At 39.0% G+C, this 19,670-nt stretch overlaps 1 protein-coding gene across 1 annotated transcript in view; it reads left to right on the forward strand.

The window, feature by feature from the left end:
* Window positions 1-3,038: 3,038 nt before the first annotated feature.
* The window catches only part of LOC121898607 (chromodomain Y-like protein 2), a 36,764-nt gene continuing 20,132 nt past the window's right edge, over window positions 3,039-19,670 (forward strand). Inside the window, exon 1 of the mRNA XM_042413833.1 lies at window positions 3,039-3,369. Coding sequence (XP_042269767.1) covers window positions 3,346-3,369 — 24 coding nt within the window. The 5' untranslated portion in view covers window positions 3,039-3,345. The remainder of the gene's footprint in view (window positions 3,370-19,670) is intronic.

Here is a 19,670-nt window from a genome sequence, read left to right on the forward strand (position 1 = left end):
TAATATGGGGATGAATGAGCACTACACAACACTTAAAAGTATAACGTTCATTTGATAATGAACCCTGATGATGGTTAAAAGTAAACCTAAAAGCTAAAAACAGCAAATATGAAATATTCTTCACTTAGCAATTGTCATGCAATTTAATGTCAGGATAATGTTCAAAGTTAAAGTATTAAATCTGCATTGACTGATTTTTTTTTGGCCAGTTGGGGGCAGCAAAAACAAAGTAAGAACACAATATGATATATCATCACCTTTTAAGCTGATATGTTGCACTCCTTAGCAAACATCCCATTCAATGTTCACTCTCTGAGCTCCGATTTTAGTTTCTATCAACTCCTGCAGGAAGTATCTGGCTCTTTAGCTGCCAAATGCTCTCCTGTGTTCACCGGCTAGCTGCTAATTGTGTTTGTTTGCCGTTTGGTGCTGAGCAGGAAGTGTACAGTGACTTTTTAGAGCTTTTTCACCAAAAACAGCTGCCTACTGGGGCTGAAAACTACACTAGTGGTGAGAGTGAAGCAAAACAGTAAAGGTGCAGGCCGGACAGCTAATCAATGAGCTGAAACTCGCTATCAAGCTCTGTAAAGCCGAGGGGAGCTGCAGAGTCACTGATAATTATCTGTACTGTAGGTTCATAACAGTACATAACATACAAATGATGCCTTTGACATCACATTGTCATTTGATACATTGTTATTATGAAAAATATCAATTATAGCCACTTTAAGTAATTATAATGTTAATTGTCACTTGCTACTGTTGTGCAAACTCAATATAATCTGAGGATATTCTTAGAAAATGCTTGATCTGGGTCTTTAACACTGTACCTGTACACTGTAGGTAGGTTGTGTGTGAAATGATGAAAAATGTCAAGCAAGTCACAATCCCCTCTGTCATGACAGATAATAGTAACTGGCTTAACACTAATGACAGAGGAAATAACAGAAAACAATTATTTCCCTCTTTTACAGATGTACCTGCATTATTTGAAATATAACATGCTGCTGCCAACATGTGACACAGGAGTCAACCATAAACATATATAGCATCATCAGTTTTTGTATTTCCTTTGTCTGATAAAGATCTTAGTTTTCCCAATGGAGAAATTATATAGCTAACTGTCTCCTGATCTACGGCTAACTGAAATCTATTCAGACAACACTTCCTGTTTTGCCATATCCTTCCCGCATAACTACAGTTTGAGCTGCTTTTCTTTCTTAAAACATAGCAGAGATATGTATATTCTGTAACAAAAAGATGGTAATATGGTTTTAAATCAAAAATTTTCCCAAAACTTTGCCTAAAATTGCCCTCAATGGTTTAAACCACACTTTTTCAATTTTGTGGTGCATAAAGGAAAGTCCAATGTTCCCTTTTCCTCCTATTCAAGAACATTTCCCTCCCTTGCATGATAAAATACAAGGGGAAGTCTACAACACCTTTCAAAGAAAGATTCATAAGGAGAGCACCGCATGACGTGCAATGCAACAAATGCCTCACTAGCCACAATAAATGGTGTCAGAGGAAACCTTTTTGCATTCAGACACACGCACAAACACACAGACACACATACACAATTCTCTGTTAAACAAATAAAATCTCCACTGTCTGAGATCCCAACTCAGTTTTTTCACTGACTTGTACCAATATATTATAGACTCAGATACACTGTGATATGATGGAATACCAGGAAATGATGACCAGTTATTTCAAACACATCCAGGAGTGACTGCAGGCTTTTGATAATTTCTTATATTTTGAGATCTGTCATGAAATATTTAGAAAGTGGACAGAAATTTCCAACATCACAGACAAGATCACTCAGTTCTTGTTAGTAATGTTAATATATTCACAAGCATATGTTTAGGTTCAGCAACTCCAACAATTAGGCCCTTGAACTTCCAACATGTTTGCGAATTAAAATTGAGCTAACATCTGTTATTATGCAAAAAGTTATTCTGGGAAGTAAATTTCAAATACTTCTAACCAAGCACAGTTCTTATTAATATTAAATGAAGGGCAAAATAAGAGGACAGTTTGTTTTTACATCAAAGTAAATGCTTTCTATTAAAAGACCTTGTTCAGATAATTATACTTTGTAGCACACACACAGGAACAGTTATGCTCCAAATCTAGTGTGGCCTCTACCCAGCTTCAGCATCAATAATTTGAAACAGACTAAATTTGTTTTCACGTACACGTTCCTAGACACAGGACTGAATGTCAAAGGTGCTCTATAATTTTCATTCTTGTGTCTCTTAGAAATATGAGTGGTAGTGACTAGGGGTTCCTTGAATTTGGTTGGCCTTGTGTGTAGATGCATGTGTCATCAATACCTTCATGTTAAAGGGGAAGTTATAAATAAATGACATTAAATGAAAATGAAATAGTCATACATGTATGATCTAGTTTCCCATATTGATTCAGTCATTCCATTAGTTTTTAGTCATGCTCCACTTCTATCTTCACTTATGAAGAACTTCAAGAGCAGCATTACATCATTTCACAGTCACAAAAAAATCAATAAGTGATGCGCTTACCACATTAATCTATACATTCCATAATGCTGTGAAGTACAACACTAATGACGTTTATAAGCCTCCTTATTGGATTGGATCATTTTAGCAGGTGCAACAGGATGAGTCAAAGTGTAAAATGGAAAGCAAAGATATATTTTTATTTTTTAACTATGTATTTTTGAATGTCAGCACATTGGTTATTTTGATAATTCATACATTTTAAACATAATACTATGGTTATTGTCAAAATGATAGCAATATTGTTATCTTGCACAGGTCAGTGAAAGGGTGTAAGCACGAACGCCAATAAACATATTTTGCAGCTTCCAATAGCTCATACTTCGTTATTATTAGTAACTATTAATTTGTTTTAGATGTTTCAGGTGTTGCCTTGACAGTTAAAGTGGGCAGGTAGAGCGGGTCATAGTAAGGGATCTGTTTCAGCTGGTGTCTTTGAACACAAGACATCTAGCTATCATCTCCTGTTGAGTAGTTGGATTGCAACAGTGCTCAGAGGAGCAGGGCGCATGCAGACCGTCAGGCTGTGCATTCTTGCCGGGGACTAATTTTCAGTCCTCCACTTGGGTCTGGGTAAACAGCACCGCCCCGATGGTTGTTTGTTTTAAGTGTGGAGCGATCCATCGCACAGCGCCGGGCTCGATTGACACTGTCTGCTGATCTGCTACTGCGGATTGCTCAGAATAACAAGGCTGCTCGCTAATTCCCGTCTATCGGGGCTTTCGGCGAAACAGCGAGAGTAGGGTCCAAAAAAAAGCCAACAAGGCAGGCAAGAACGCCGCGCCGCCGGAGTCCGCACCCCAGAATGGCTTCAGGAGACCTTTACGAGGTAGGATAAAATCATGTCCAAGGAAAATGCTCTGTAATATTGACGAATAATGGAATTAGGAAGTAAAGGGGAGGGCGTCGCGTAGTGTATGTAAAAAGCGGTGTCCTAAGCCCTTTAACAGACGAAACTAACCCTTCTCAAGCTTTGCGAAGACAAGGTTGGTTAATTTATGCTTATACTTTCTGTCGCTTCTGATATACTTTCACACGATTCTTGGTGGTTATGATAAATAGACAAGATGTATTTTACGGGCTGAACTCCTCAGTCTGTCGCCGAGTTGAAAGTCGTGGTAAAGTGACAGCAGCGCTGAGCGGACGGACATGGTGAATAGCTACAGACGGAGTGATGGTTCTGAAGGTGCGCATACATGCCAAAAGATATTTAGTCATCGCAGCCTTTACAGCGGTGTTCGCAGGCTGTTTGGCATTTAACATGAGATATGAGTTTATTTTTTATCGAGTGATGTAAGCGAGTCTGTGTCAGCTTTTTTCGTGGTTGATGTGTGAATTTGTGAAATTATAACTCTGACTGTGTTGGGCGTAAAAGTTGCCCAAAAGGGTGGCAGGAAGGTCACGCTGCCCTCGTGCGCAACATCACTCTGGAACCGGTGCTAGAATTTGCATGTCGACTGGTTTCAACATCAGCTTTACTGAATCAGTCACTTGGTGTCATTAGGGGCTGTTACGTTGACTAGGTGTCTTATGTTTCAGTTCATGGTGGTGACAAAGGGAAATTGGGGGATTTGAAATGGATATAGTTAGACATGACAAGCTTGTTTTAAAAGTAAATAACACATTTTAAACGTGCTACAACATTCCCATTTCAAAAAAAGGGGAGGGGGAGTAGGGGGGGCGGGAGGGGGGTCCACGTATGAGTGTTCAAGCAGATAACATTATCTGCTCACAGCACAGACAATGTGTTACCAGTGAAGTAGGACATCAGTTAGAAGACAATACATCAAATAAGTCAGAAGCAGTTAGTTATGACCTTTTCACAAATGGTGTATTTCCAGTTAGGATAATAATTACCATTAATGTTCTATAACTTTGAAACACACTTAATTTGGAATACAATAACACACTGCTGCCAAAAAGAGCATCCATGGACTAAACTTGACACAAGGCCATCCTTAAAATATCCCCCACACCCACCCTTACACCCTCTTGTGCTCACCTAAATGTTCACACGTTCATGTGTTTCGGCTAACAGTGTTTTACAATTTGAGTTTTAACTCCATATTTCAGCATAATTAATTGCATCTGTCAGAGTGGCTAAGGGCCCTGTGTTCATGAACTATCTATTTTTTACTAAAGATTTGACACTGAGCAGCAAGACCTGTTTGTATGTATGTCTTACATCAATGCAGCAATAGTGAGCAATGTTGTTTGTAAGTTTGACTTCTAGATTGAGGATGCTGTTTGTTCCACATACACTGTTGGTTTGATGTGAAAGCAGCCTGTACCATTACCCTGTGGGCCCTGGAAATTGATTAGTTTTCTGTGGAGGTGATTGACTGATCAGTGCTCAACAGGCTACTGAGTTATTATCATTTATTGCTCGTTTGATTTTTTTTGGTGAAGAACTATGTTTTATTGGGGTTGTTTCCCTATCAATATGACTATAGCTACTGACAGTTCTGTTTATAGAGTCTTAAATTGAGAAATTGACCAGTGTTTTGTGGTGCTGTACAACTTCTATTTGAAAAGTGCCAAAATAAATGTCTGAAACTGGATGTAGGGAGAACAGTGTTCTTCTGTTGTTGGGGTTGATGGCAAGTAATAATTTTAACCTCTTACCCTCCCCTCCTCCTACCATAGACCTATTTTTGTCTCTTTTTTTTAGTGGGGACAGGGGATCTTTAGGAGGAGATAGTAGGTCAGCAGTATATGCCACATAGAAGTGGTATACATCATCTGAAAGTTGGGAACCTGAAGATTAATTTGAGATGCAGCACTGTGTGTCAAGTTTTTCTTGTCATAAATCTGTAATAAACATTTTGTTTTGGTTAGTCAACTATTCAAATTTTGAAAGTTGTCTGTCTGTTTGAAAGAGTGTATAAGGGCTTAGAACATTATGATGGAAGTATATGATGGTAATTTTCATGCTCAATTATGTCTCATAAGTTGTTGCAGCAATTTTTAGGTTGATGCCATTTGTTACACAGATTTGGTGCAAAATTTAACAGTTTTCGACCACTCGAGAATTGATAAAAATGGTCAAAATACCACATTAAGACACCAAGACCTTGAGGAACACCATAGAAAAATGTATGCTGTAATTTGGTATCAAAAACTTTTGACATTTGGAGATTTCTATAAGAATTGCATTTTTTGGTAAATGGATGGCAAACACTTCTGTTCTGGAAATAGCTCAGAAACCCTCTTATTGTCAATAGAGCCACACATCCTCTGAATGCCCTCGGTCTCTAGTTTGTAGTTGTAAAGTTTCATGAGGCTGTGATTATCCCACTACAATGAAATGGCTACTATGGGGACTAACATCATCACACATGAATACAATTGGGCTCATTGAATCCACAAGAGTCTCAGCTTACCAGTCATACCAAAATTATGCAATTCCAAGACTGCTTAGGGACCTCAGTATGCAGAAATATTCAAATACACCATTTTTAGAAGAGGCAAAAATAACACATTTATACTGCATGCAAAAAACTGCATGGTTTTTGCCCAAATCTGCATGGGATTAGCATAAAGTGGGCATGTCTGTAAAGGGGAGACTGGTGGATGCCCATAGAACCCAATTTCATTCAGATATTTTGAGGTGAGAGGTTAAAGGACCCCTTGAAAATGGCCATGCCAGTTTTTCCCTCACGAAAATTTAGCCTGACTTTGGAGCATTATTTAGCCCCCTTCCCAGCAAACTATTATGACATGGTTGCACCAATGGATGCCTTAGGCTCTAGTTTCATGTAATATCAGAATCATCATTGTAGCTTTAAAACTGGGCTACAGCTTCTGAAAACAGTAATGTTGGCCAAGGGCGCCGGAGTCCTTGGGGAGTTTAAGAGGTCAAAACAGTTTTTGTGAGTGCCAGCACAAAAAACTAGTTAATAATGTTACATACAAGTAATTTGTTTGATGGTACTAGAGGAGACTTCAGTTCCCTGTCGTTCTTTGTCGATTGTCTCTTGAGATTTGATGTATGGGACAATTATGACAGCTCAGGGGTTAAAGGACCAGGATATAGGATTTAGTGGCATCTAGTGTTGAGGTTGCAGATTGCAACCAACTGGATACCCCTCCCATTAGCCCTCCCCCTCCCCTTCCAAGCATGTAGGAGAACCCAAGGTGGCCGCGGAATTCACGAAAAATGCAAAAGGCCCTCTCTAGAACCGGCGTTTGGTTTGTCCGTTTTGGGCTACTGTAGAAACATGGCAGTTCAACATGGCGGGCTCCGTTGAAGAGTACCCACTCCCTATGTAGATATGAAGGGCTCATTCTAAACTAATGAAAACACAACAATTCTTATTTTCAGGTGATTATACACTAATTAAAACATAGGTATGAATATTGAATTCCATTTCTGCTAAGTCCGCTCCACTAGATGCCATTAAATTCTACACACTGCATTTTAAGAGAAGGAAGAAGTCAATAAATGTTGTACTTCATTAATCCCAAATTGGGAAATTCTTGTGTTACAACAGCAGGTTATCCAGGAACCATAAATACTCAGTAAATATACATATCAACACTAGAAGAGAGAAATATATATCTATAGAAAAATAAACACAACAAATAACAAAATAAAATAAAATAGCTCAATACAAGAATTTGAGAAAAAAAAAACCTTAGCATACACTGAAAATATAATAAAATATAAACTATGAACAGAGGATAACATACGTTATATGTACATTAGAAAAGTGTGCAAAGTTGTTGAAGGTTAAAAATGCAATGAGGTAGAGTAGGAGTAAAAAGATGTGCAAATTCACCATGAGCAAAGTTACTGAAGGAGCAAAACAGAGTGGAGTTTGGTTGAGACAGAAACTATAAAGCTGAGAGTTATGAGAGTTCTCTGTTAGACAGAGGTGAGGTGTTGTAGAGAGTTATTGCTTTGGACAGGAAAGATTTCCTGTATCGGTCCTTGTGACAGCAAAGCTGAACCAGTCTGTTAGAGAAAGTGCTCTGCTGTCTGTCTAGTAGGAGGTGGAGAGGGTGGCCAGGATTATCCATAATGGATCCTCTACACCACAACTTCAAAGGTGTCTGGTTTGTAGCCAATTATGGAGCTGGCCATCTTAATCAGTTTATTAAGTCTGTTGTTGCTGGCTCCAATGCTGCTCCCCCAACAAACTACAGCGAAGTACAGTGCACTGGCCACAACAGACTCATAGAAGATTTCCAGCATCTTTCTGCACACATTGAAGGATCTCAGCTTCGTCAGGAAATAGAGTCTGCTCATCCCCTTCTTATGTACAGCCTCAATGTTGGTCTTCCAGTTCAGTCTGTTGTCGATGTGGACGCCCAGGCACTTGCAGTCCTTCACCACGCCAACATCCTCCCCCAGAATACACAGGGTTTGTATAGCCGTCCTCTTCCCTCTGAAGATGTTCACCGTCTCCCTCCTTGGCCACATTCAGAAGCGGATGATTTCTTCCAGACCACTCCACAAAATTGTCTACCAGTGCTCTGTACTCCTCCTCCCGCCCATCACTTATACACCAAACCACTGCAGAGAACTTCTGCAAGTGGCATGACCTGAAGTGGTATTGTAAGTCTGGGGTGTTCATGGTGAAAATGAAGGGAGACAGCACAGTCCCCTGTGGAGCTCCTGTACTACTCTCCACCATTTCAGACAGGGCACTGCCAAGTCAGACAAACTGCGGTCTGCCTATCAAGTAGTTGGTAATCCAGGAGATGGTGGATGTGTCTACCCTCATCGCTTGCAGCTTCTCCCTCAGTAGCAGTGGCTGGATGGTGTTGAATGCACTGGAGAAATCAAATAATGTGATTCTCACAGTGCAGCTGGTTTTATCCAGATGCGAATGAGTTTGCTGAAGCAGGTGGATACATCATCCACTCCCAGATGAGGTCGGTAGGCAAACTGCTGAGGGTCCATTGATGATTTCACCTGCAAACTAAGGTGGACCAAGACCAGTCTCTCCAGCACCTTCATCACATGAGATGTGAGGGCAGCTGGTTGATAGACCTTAAAGCCAAATGGAATCGTCTTATTGGGAACAGGAACCAGACAGGATGTCTTCCACCAGTATCTTCTCCTGGCTCAGGCTCAGGCTGAAGAGGTGTCACCGAATAGCAGATAGCTGCCTGGCACAGGTTCTCAGAACCCTGGGGCTTATAATGTTGGGGCCTGCCTTGGTAGAGTCTCTTTAGCTGTCTCCTAACCTGGCCAGTAGTAACTGTCAGGTGGGAGAGGGTTGCTTGTTCTCTCAGTGGAGGAAAGGCACTACAAAGCTGGGGGGTTTGGGACCAATAGGCCTTTTCCATACAGGTGCTGGCTTGGCTTGACTTGGTTTGACTCGGCGCGTCAGTCCAGCATGGCAGAGATTTGCATCTCCATTACAATAGGGTTACCCACTTGGAGGTGTGTGTGATGTGTGTGTCTTGAGTCGAAAGCAGCGGGCTGTATACATCACAGCTGTGACTAGTGGTCAAAATTGAGGCTGTAAAACAGAGGGTAAACATATTTCACTTCCTGTAAGTTCTTCACAATAAAAGCCTTCTGTTAGTTAGTCAGTTGAAAGCTTTTAATATGAAGCAGCAGCAGAAGGAAATGTGTTTTCATCAGCAGTAACTTAACGTGGGTCAGATACAGCTGAAAGCAATCAAGAAATGGTAAAATAAAGCAGATATCTGAAAGTACAAACAGAAACACAGGAGAGAAACTAAATTTCAAACCACAGAGATTCAGTTAGAAGCTACACAAGTACTGAGAGCTGAACACACAGAGACTTTTAAAAACAGCTTTCTCTCTGGTCTCCAGCACAGACATGAGTTGAGTCTTGCAACACACACTTGTTTGAGGGGGAAAAGCAGGAGAACGGGGGTCATCACGGGTTGGCTGTGGTTGGTGAGATGTCACCGTAACTCGCTTGGAGGCGGTTCGGGCACGCTTTGGCCCAACTCCGGAGATGGGTCATCTCATGCGACTTGGCACAACTTGGCATGTTTAAACTGGTAATGGAGACGCAAATCAACGCAGCATGGTTTGACTCGGCACTGTCAAAGTGCCAATGGAAAAACCCTACAAGGAACTCACCATGGGGGATTGAGGGGGGAAGGGCGAAAGCATTGTGGGCGGTCGGGGTGTGTGAAAGTCTGCGTGTGTGTTGGAGGAGACAGCTGAGGGCTGTGAACTAAACCTGTTTAAGAAACAATTTAGCTCATTTGCCCTTTCCAAACTGTCCACTGGTTGTCTGTCTCTAACCTGAACCCAGTGACTTCCTTCATTCCAGTCCATATATCGCTTGCATTGTTCTGCTGGAGATTGGCCTCCAGCTTCCTCTCATAGGAGTCCTTGCACTCCCTCAGCTTCACCCTCGGGTCATGCTGCACACTCCTCAGTTCTTCCCTGTTCCTAAAACTGAAGGCTTTCCTTGGCTTGTTGTCAGGGAAGCGGTGTATAGTCCGGACTGGCAAGGTGGTGTGTTCACAGAGTTTTATGTATTCTGTGATGCAGTCTGTCATGCTGTTGATGTCTTCCCTGTGTGGCTCACAAAGCACATCCCAATCTGTAGACTCAAATAAGTCCTGCAGTGCCTCATGAGCCTCCTGAGTCCACCTCCTCACATTCCTTGTGGATACAGGCTGCCGTTGGACAAGAAGGACCTACTTTGGTGTCAACAGGACAAGGTTGTAATCAGATCTGCCGAGAGTAGGAAGGGTAGTGGCACTGTATGCATCCTTAGCATTTGCATACACAAGGTCCAGTGTTTTATTGTCTCTAGTGGGGCAGTTAACATACTGATAAAATATTGGTTTTGTTTTGCCTAGTGTGATATGATTGAAGTCTCCAGTAATGGCTACAAAAGCATTGGGATGCTGAGTTTGAAGTCTTGCAACAGTGGAGTGAATGGTGTCACACACTACCTCTGTATCAGCTGATGGAGGAATGTAGACCGCAATAACAATGGCGGAAGTATTATGGATACATCCCAACAGCTAGCAGTTCAGTGTCTGGGCCACAGAAACATTCCTTTACATTAACATGTCCGGGATCGCATACAGTCAAACCCTCCTCCCTTCCTCTTACCGCTCTATCTATCAGTTTACTCTTAGATGTGTTGAAGATATTTTTAGAAAAACAATAACAAGGTGATTCCAAATGGCACTGCGACTCACATTTATACAGGAGGGTTTCACTCATTTCACACACACACTGGGCCATCACTAGCTGAGAATAAGCTTAGATATTTTCAATGAAGAAGAACATCTTGACATCACTCATAGCTTTCTAAAAGGACTTTGTGAAGCTTAGAGTTTGGTTTACCCGATGATTCACTTTATGTAGCTCTTCTAAGACATCCATGGGTTTACTGCTCATGCTCACTGTCCCTATAACTACACTGAAAAAAAAAAATCTGTATTTTAAAAAGAAGGAGCAAGACAGCCTGGTTCCAAATCTTTTTTTATTCAGCAAATGTGTCTGTTGTTGTGCTGATTGCTGGCTGTTCCTGGTTGGAAAAACAACCAAGCCAAATAGAGCTTTGTAGGTGGGACTAAGACTTTATCATCTTCCTGTGCCCGATGCATAAAAATGGCAACAGTGACAAGTGTGGATAAGATCAATGGAACTGTACAGGTTTTTGTAAGTCAGCTTACAGAAATAACAACTCTTAAATTAACATCATTCATGTCAACTGCTCATAGCCACTGCTACTGCAGCGTCCATGCAGGTTGAAAATTATGTTGATAGGATGGGTACATCACATGATTGTTTGGACACCCCTTCCCAATCAGAAGCAGCTACGAAGAACACAATCTTAAACTGAGGGTGCTTTCACACCTAGTCTGTTTAGTTTGGTTCAAATGAGCTCTTGTGCTTTTGTCCATTTGGTTCGGTTAGTTAGGGTTGTGTGAAAGCTGTCAATCACACACAGGTATGGACTAAACAACTGGAATGAGATCACCAGAACTGCTGTGTCTATCGGTCTGCCTCCAAGCGAGCTCTGGGGCAAGATTTTGTGACAATATATATGTGATTTTTACCTTAATTTGAACGCTAAACTGCCATTATATCCATCTGCTGATCATGGGAACTGTCAAGTGATCTTATAAGCAATCTATAGGCAATGTACAGTATAGTATATGTTTACATCATAATTTGGTAACCGTGGTAACACATACGTGTGTCAGCATGTGAGTGCAGAGAAAGAAAGTGAAAGTTAAGCCAGAGGTGTGTTGCATTTGCGGCCCACTATTTTGGCAGTTCCTCATTAAAATGTGAATAACGCATACAGTAGCTACCACATATTACTGAAGCTCTGCTTGCATCTTTTTTTTTACCTATGCTAAAATTTGGCACAGATATTCATGGTTCCCAGAGGATGAATCCTAATGAGTTTGGTGATCCCCTCACTTTTCATCTAGTGCCATAAGCAGGTCAAAGTTTCAACATATTCAGTAAAATATCTCAAGATCCACAAGATGGATTGGTACTGAAATTTACGAAAACATTCTTGGTTCCTAGATGATTCTTTCGAATGACTCTGGTGATCCTTTGACTTTGTCTCTAGCACCACCATGTGGTTTTTGTGGTTCAGAGCAAAATGTCTCTCAAAACTCATGTCCCCCTCAAAAGGAACTTTAATAACTTTAATAAGTCACCAATCAATCTTAATTTGTCTAGTACTTTGGTTAATGACTAGTGACCAGTCTCACAGAGATGCTAGCATGGCTTTACACTCTTAGTCTTGTTTCCTCCTAAATCAATTCTCTATGCGCTGCACTCTTTGTAACTGCTTACTGTAGTGTTAGCCTGGAGAGGTTATAGACAGACATGTGTGACTTTGATGACACATGGTGTTGCTAGCTGCTGCTTTTTTCTTGCCAGCATTGAGTTTCCTGAGATGGCACGAGGCGTTCTCACTTTGAGCTAGGCGTTATGAGGGCCCATATATGGGTTTTGGTTTTGTGGTTGTGGACCTGCTGTAAATGACATTAAAATGAATGTTAAATGAATTGTTTTAACATGAATTTTATGGGGAAAGGCTCAAGCATTTTTGAAGTAGTTTTCTAATTGTTTTGCACTGTATCAAAGCATGATATAAATGTGAGAAAACTCTCACTATAAGATCTTTTTTTATCTTATTTTATTTCACACATATAAAGATAAAACACATGAATGAAATATAAAAAGTATGTGTGAGGGTCTGGTAGAAACCTGCAATGGCTTACATGAAAACTACACCCAAAAGACATACAAAAGGTAAAATACAAACATACAAAATCACCAATACATTTTAAATATAAGTGTTCAAAAAATTGCACTAAAAATAAGAGTAAAATTCTAATTACAAAAAAATGCAGAGAAGCAGGAGTATTTCCGTATTAACAGTATGAACAATAATTACTAGGAGTGATCCTTATTGTTCCAAATCAAATATTTTTCACAGCAGGGCATTTTTAAGTCTCTTGTTGTGTATATATAGGCAATGACACAAATGAATCCATTTAATGTACATTTTCATTCCACAAGATAACTCCATGATATTTGATAGAAAACTGACCATGTGATGTTTTATACAAAGGAAGATGAAGATTCTTAGCCTGTCTAGTTGGATAATTATGATATTATTATTATTATTAATTATTTAAAAAAAAAAAATCTAAAACTGTAAGGTAAATCTGCATTCTTATATCTCACTTTAAAGACAAATGTACAGATTTGAAGAATGTTAATTTCAAAAATAGCCAACAACTGCAGTTTAAAAAAAAGAAGTGCACTTGGTACAACAGCAGTAGCAGCAGCAATATTGTCTGTATCTGTACAATATTTTGTACAGATAAGTTGGGAAAGTACTTGCCCATACAATATTACTTTATTATTATTTACTATTATTAGTATGTTAAATATGGATAAATAAAACTATAATGTAATGTTAGGAAACATTTATTTTGTACAAAACCTCCTTAAAAAAACCTTATTTTTCTCAGAATACCAAGAGATTTGGTGAATGTATTGCAAACAAAACCAACTTGTTCTATCGAAGAGAGTTTATCATCAATCAGAATACCTAAAAAATGTGTTGATGAAACTTGTATTATTTCCTCATAATCAATATGAAGTTTAATTTGCTCATTGTCAATTTTGTTTCCTGCAAATAGCATGAAATTAGACTTTTTGACATTTAATGGCAACTTTTGAAACCATATTAAGTAATTGAGAAGATCATGATTTAGTTCTCTAATGAGAGTTGTTAAATCTCTATATGAGACAAAAAGGTTGGTGTCATCTGCAAAGAGCAAAAGGAATCTGGTGTTAGATACTGCATTAAGATCATTTCTATAAATAGGGAATAATAATGGTCCTAATATGGATCCTTGTGGTACATCATATTTTATCAGAACATAGTTACTGAGCCACTTAAAAACATTACCATGAAATCCATATCTATGCATTTTTGAAAGCAAAATAGCACGGTCAAATGCTTTCAAAAGGTCTAAAAATATACCTATTGCGTACTCATTATCAGTAAGTTCTAAAAGTGTCCAAAATCCATACTGATGATTATACAGAATATTGCATGAGTGTTCCAGGATTCTTTTCTACACTAATTTTTCCAAAGTCTTTGAAAAACATGGCAATATTGAAATTGGACGACAGTTTGTAAAGGATCCTGGATCACCTGTTTTAAATAGAGGAATAACTTTAGCCATTTTTAGGTCAGAGAGTATGATGCCAGTTTCCATGGATAATGACTTCTTTGATTAGGAAGGTGCAAATTCCATTATGACCCAGAGCTGATTTCTTTTCTTCTAATATAATATCATTCACCTCATTAAAGTCAGGCCAATCAAAGATGGAGAAGAACCTTTTATATAATCTAATGGATTAACTTTTGTATCAACATTCTTTTTGGCAAGAGCTACACAAAAGGATCAGTGAAAGTAGAACTTCCATTTGTAAAGGTTGAAGGAAATTGTGAGGATGACTTTTTTATTTGGAGTAGCTGATTAATAATTTTCCATGTAGCCTTGATATTGCTATCAGATTTTATAAACTGGTCACAGACAAACCTGTTTTTGGCTGCTCTAAGGAGATAAATGTATTTGTTTTTGTATGATTTATAAATAGCTAAATTTAATACCACACTGATGTCAACAGTCCTGACATTAGCTGGATGTTTCCAGGTCTTGTTGTTTCCTGGTCTTGTGAGTTTCCCTGCAGTAGAGTGGTGCAGTTTGTTCATTGCTGCAGATGATGGGTGAAGACCGAGCATCACTTATGAGCATGGTCAGAAGTGTGTTCTGTTCAACACTAATCACACCCAGTAGTTGACAGTTGATATTGGGGTGTGAAATACATTTACATTTACATTTTTCATTTAGCAGATGCTTTTATCCAAAGCGACTTACATCTGAAACTGATACAACACAAGCAGGGATCTAGTCAGGAGACAACAACACGAGTAAGTGCCATAAAGCTTAAGATAGAGTCCGATAGGGCATAGATGCCCACAGGCAGTGCACCAAGGCAATGCATAGAGTGCATAGATTGCATAGAAGCAGGGTTTGTTTTTTTTTCTATCTCTACCTCCTGTCCATCTAGTGCAGAGGTGTTTTCTTAAAGATTGAGAGGGACTCTGCAGATCGAACAGAGTTAGGTAACTTGTTCTACAACCTAGGAACTACAGAGCAGAAGAGTCTAGCTAGCGACTTAGGGCCCTGTTGTGGTGGGTGAAATACACATTATGACATCACTGATGGACCATGATATGTTCTCATCAATGTGTTTTGGCTTGGATTAAGATTAAGATTTCTTTATTATCATTTCTCAGCACTTACATATATTAAAACAAAACTTATCCTCTGCATTTGACCCATCATTTGCCCATTGGGCAGCCGTGGTGCAGCGTCCAGGGACCAATGGTCAAGGTTCTTTTTACCAGTGGTCAAGGGCACTGACAGGAGTATTACCCTAATATACTGTACATTTCTGTGATGGCGGGAGGAAACCCACGCGAACAAGGGGAGACCTGGCATGGACAGGATTTGAACCCAGAACCTTCTTGCTGTGAGGCAACAGTCCTAACCACTGAGCCTATACCCGGAGTCGAACCTGGGCCGCCTGGTTGAAAACCAGGAATCCTAACCGCCAGACCATGATCCTAACCACTAGACCATGGAGAATACTGAAGACAAATTTGGCAGCTGGGGGAGGATATGCCCACCTCCATTCTTCCAGCTCATACTTAAACACCAAGTGTTACTAAACCTTTCTGGTTTATGTAGACATGCTGCCTCTCTCTCTGTCTATCCTCTTCCTTGTTTTCCTTTCATTGCATATGTCTCTCTGCTATTCTGTTATATGGTTAAGAGTGACATTGTCTGAGAACAGTAGCAGTTATCACTACAGCTGCATTAAACCCTCTGTTGAAACTTTCCAACCATCCTTCATTGTAGAATCGACAAACAGAAGGCGCCTGCAAAGGGACACACAGTGCTTGATCTTGTGAATTTTCAGGCTTGTATACTTCTGATGTGATCTAGCACAGTAGATCTGACTGAAAACACTTGTGCTTTAATTATATTCCCCACAGTTATTGTGTTTAAACATTTTTTCATTTACTCTGTAATATAGAGTGACGGTGGGTTATGCGTGTACTTACATAACTATGTCACGTCTTTTTTTATGTTTTTAAGATGTTTTTATTTGAACTGTCTAGCATTGGGTCAAACAATTCTTAGGTTTTGTGATATTTTTTATATGAAGCAACAGACTGTACTACTGTGCCCAAGACAAATTTCCTCTTGGGGACAATAAGGTCCATTCTACTCTACAGTACTCTACTCTACTCTACCTCCTCTCATTACTGAATAGATAGATGACTATGGTGATGCAATTGCCTTGTTTGTGTTCTTTCATTCACTGTGATAGCAGTAATCGTTGTGAACAGAAGGTTTGCAGTGGAGATGTCTTTGCTAGATGTGTGTTACTGAAACAGATAAGACAGCTGAGTTACTCTTAAGTTCGTTAATGTGGTGTTAACTGTCAACAATCTCCACAAGGCAAGTAGCCAAAGGTCACCAATCAAAGTTCTTGCAGACTTGACATGGTATCCCTGTATAGGCTGTAGCTCTGACATGAAGTAACATTTTTGAGGAGCTGCATGGCTGACACAGTTACGATGGCTATGTGTGTAGTCTCCGTAGCTACGCTGTTATCCTTTTAATTCACAGCTATAAACCCATCTTAACGTTGACCATTTAGCAAAGGTTATACTGATAGACCAATGAGATAACAGCAAACTGGTGAGTCACTGGCAATTATCTTTCCACTAATATCTGAAGCGTACCAGTAATAAAGTGAAATACATTTCTAGGATTCTAAACTAAATATATCCAGTACCTAAGTTTAGAATGGATATTGGGTATTTCTGTGACATCTGAGTTTTTCAATAACAAACACTAATATCGACAAGGATTTTTAATTTTTTTATAATTGTCATTGCTAGGAAAATAAGAGTGTTAGCAGTGGCAAAACTATATGTATTTTCCAGTGTTAAATGCACTTCCAAGTTGTTCTGTTGTATGTGTTGTCTTTATTACATCTTCACACTAGGTCACTTCCTCTGTCCATGTCCATTTTGTTGTCTGTTCACTTCACCAAATGAGATGAGACACATAGTTGTTCATAGGCTGTGTCAGTCTTAAATAGACAATTTGTAAATCTTAGGATGCCTTCACAGAAGATAATTCTTGGAGGGTTTGGTTGGTGATCCACTGGACGTTTCCTTCATCTGGTTGGAAATGGATGTAAAGATTTTTATATAATAAAGAGTCTCCTACTGATTTAGTGTTGCACTTTTATATCATAATCAGACTTGCAATGGGTTAAAAAAAAGTACCAAAATTGAGGCAGAGGAACAAGGACTATTGTCTTTTTTTTTATTCCTGACATTCTTCTTCGGTGTCAATATTACCCACAATGCAACTCGACTGCCTCTGGAGCTACAAAATCTATCTATCTATCTATCTATCTATCTATCTATCTATCTATCTATCTATCTATCTATCTATCTATCTATCTATCTATCTATCTATACATCTACACATAAGCCAATTTATAATTAATTAATAATTAATTTATAGCCAGTACAAATCAACAACATCTACAGCCTCTATATTTACCATACAGTTGAATCAACACCTCTCTGACTCAGGGGGTCCTATATTTATTCAAGGGCATAGTCTTTCAATTTGAGAGCATGACTTCATGTTCAGATTCTGTAATGCTTTCCTGCAAAACCCTGCCCTAACACTCATCCCTGGTCGTGCGTAGTTTTCCTCTGCTCCTGCTCAAAACTGTCTGCACTCAGATGTTGCTTGCACAGATTTCCTGTGCTCCTGCTTAAGTCCCTCTCCTTGTATTCAGGCTGCTTCTATGCACTCATGAAATGTCTGCCCTCAAATTTCTGCTCTCGCTCTCAGATTCCATATCAAATTTAACTGGCTCTAATACCAATTGCACAGTGCATTAACATTATTTAAATGTTCTTTATAAAGTGTAGTATGATGACACAGATGAAGGCCACAAACCTAAGGTGTTGGTCTCACAAAAAGTTGTTGCTGTGGTTTTGACTACCTTTTTTTCTCCATACACCTTGCATTCAGTTTAAATTGTGTCAGAAACCCAAACTCCTCTAGTGCATGTAGAATAGGTTACGCCTACAAGAATTTACCATCCAATCACAGGAGACTGTAAGACATATCATACCACAAAAATTAATATTATTTTCAGATTCATCCAAATATTTTATGTGTAAGTTTTCACCAAATTTCATCCCGCTAATTGACAGAAAAACCGACAAACATAGCAAACTGGACTAAAAATATGAATCCTTTTTAAAGCTCATTAAATATATGAGCTATTCTGACATTCAGAATTAATATTTTACAGTTAGGGCAGTCATGATGTGGAACACTTCAACAAGTAGTATGAGAGTGTGTACCACAACATGAATGACCACACAACCAAATAGGTTTTAAACAATTCCTCACCCAAATATCTGAAACATTTATTTGGAATTGAAACCAAATGTGAATTCAGACAATATGTCTTTTACAGCATAAACATCCATTACATTGTAAAACTGTGTGCGTACACAACTATGGTTAGTACAGTTGGACAAAGTTTAACAAGGAAGTAGTGATGCAAGAGGTAATACACATTAACAATGGGGAGTTTGGATGATCCTATTTGTTTTTTTAACTTCTAAAAATTGTCTTTACTGTACATATGTTTAAACTGGAGACGTCTTTGAAACCTGAACATGACGTTTCTCTGCTCACTCTGATGTAAAGGCAATATGTCGGCCCTCAGAAATTATATATATAATAGTCTCGGTCGGTAGGAATGATGGCAGATGCTTCTAATGCTGTTTTTCTATTTGCTAACATTTGCTGATTAGCACTAAACACAAAGTACAGCTGAGGCTGATTGGAATGTCATTAGTTTTGCAGGAACTTGGTCATAAACCAAAATATTGGACAAATAGTTTGGTATTTGTTGATCAATGTAAGGTCAGGTGATTAAGTTGTTATAGTTAATCCTAAGGGACACATGAATGTCTGTAAGAAATTTCATTGCAGTCTGCCCAGTAGTTGTGAAAACATTCACACAAAACCACAAATGTCAACCTCATGGTTGCCCTGGAGGAAATGTCAGGGGATCAATGAAGTCATTTGAAAACATCATCTGGGAACCATGAATGTCTGTACAAAATTTCACAGCAATCCATCTAATAGTCTATTTTCATTTTAATGGCTCAACTTGGTGCAAGCATCCCCAGCCTTATTTAAAATCAGCATTAGTGTTTTATCATCATGTCAGCATTGCTGCTAATGGTTCATCAGAATGTGGCTGCATGATTGTGGTCAAAATGATAATCACATATATTTTCGCTCAGAATCGAGATCACAATTTTCTCCCATGATTCTTAGGGACATTTTTTCTTTTTAATGAAAAAATATTTATTTGAATCTATATTGTCTTCATGCAGACAGTTGAAACAATATACTGCACAACACACTGCTTTTTATTAAACAGAGAGCTCATATACAACTGCATGAAATGCAAATGTTGAGAATAATCAAGAA

The sequence above is a fragment of the Thunnus maccoyii genome, chromosome 1, assembly GCF_910596095.1.
Source record: "Thunnus maccoyii chromosome 1, fThuMac1.1, whole genome shotgun sequence".
Taxonomy (NCBI): domain Eukaryota; kingdom Metazoa; phylum Chordata; class Actinopteri; order Scombriformes; family Scombridae; genus Thunnus; species Thunnus maccoyii.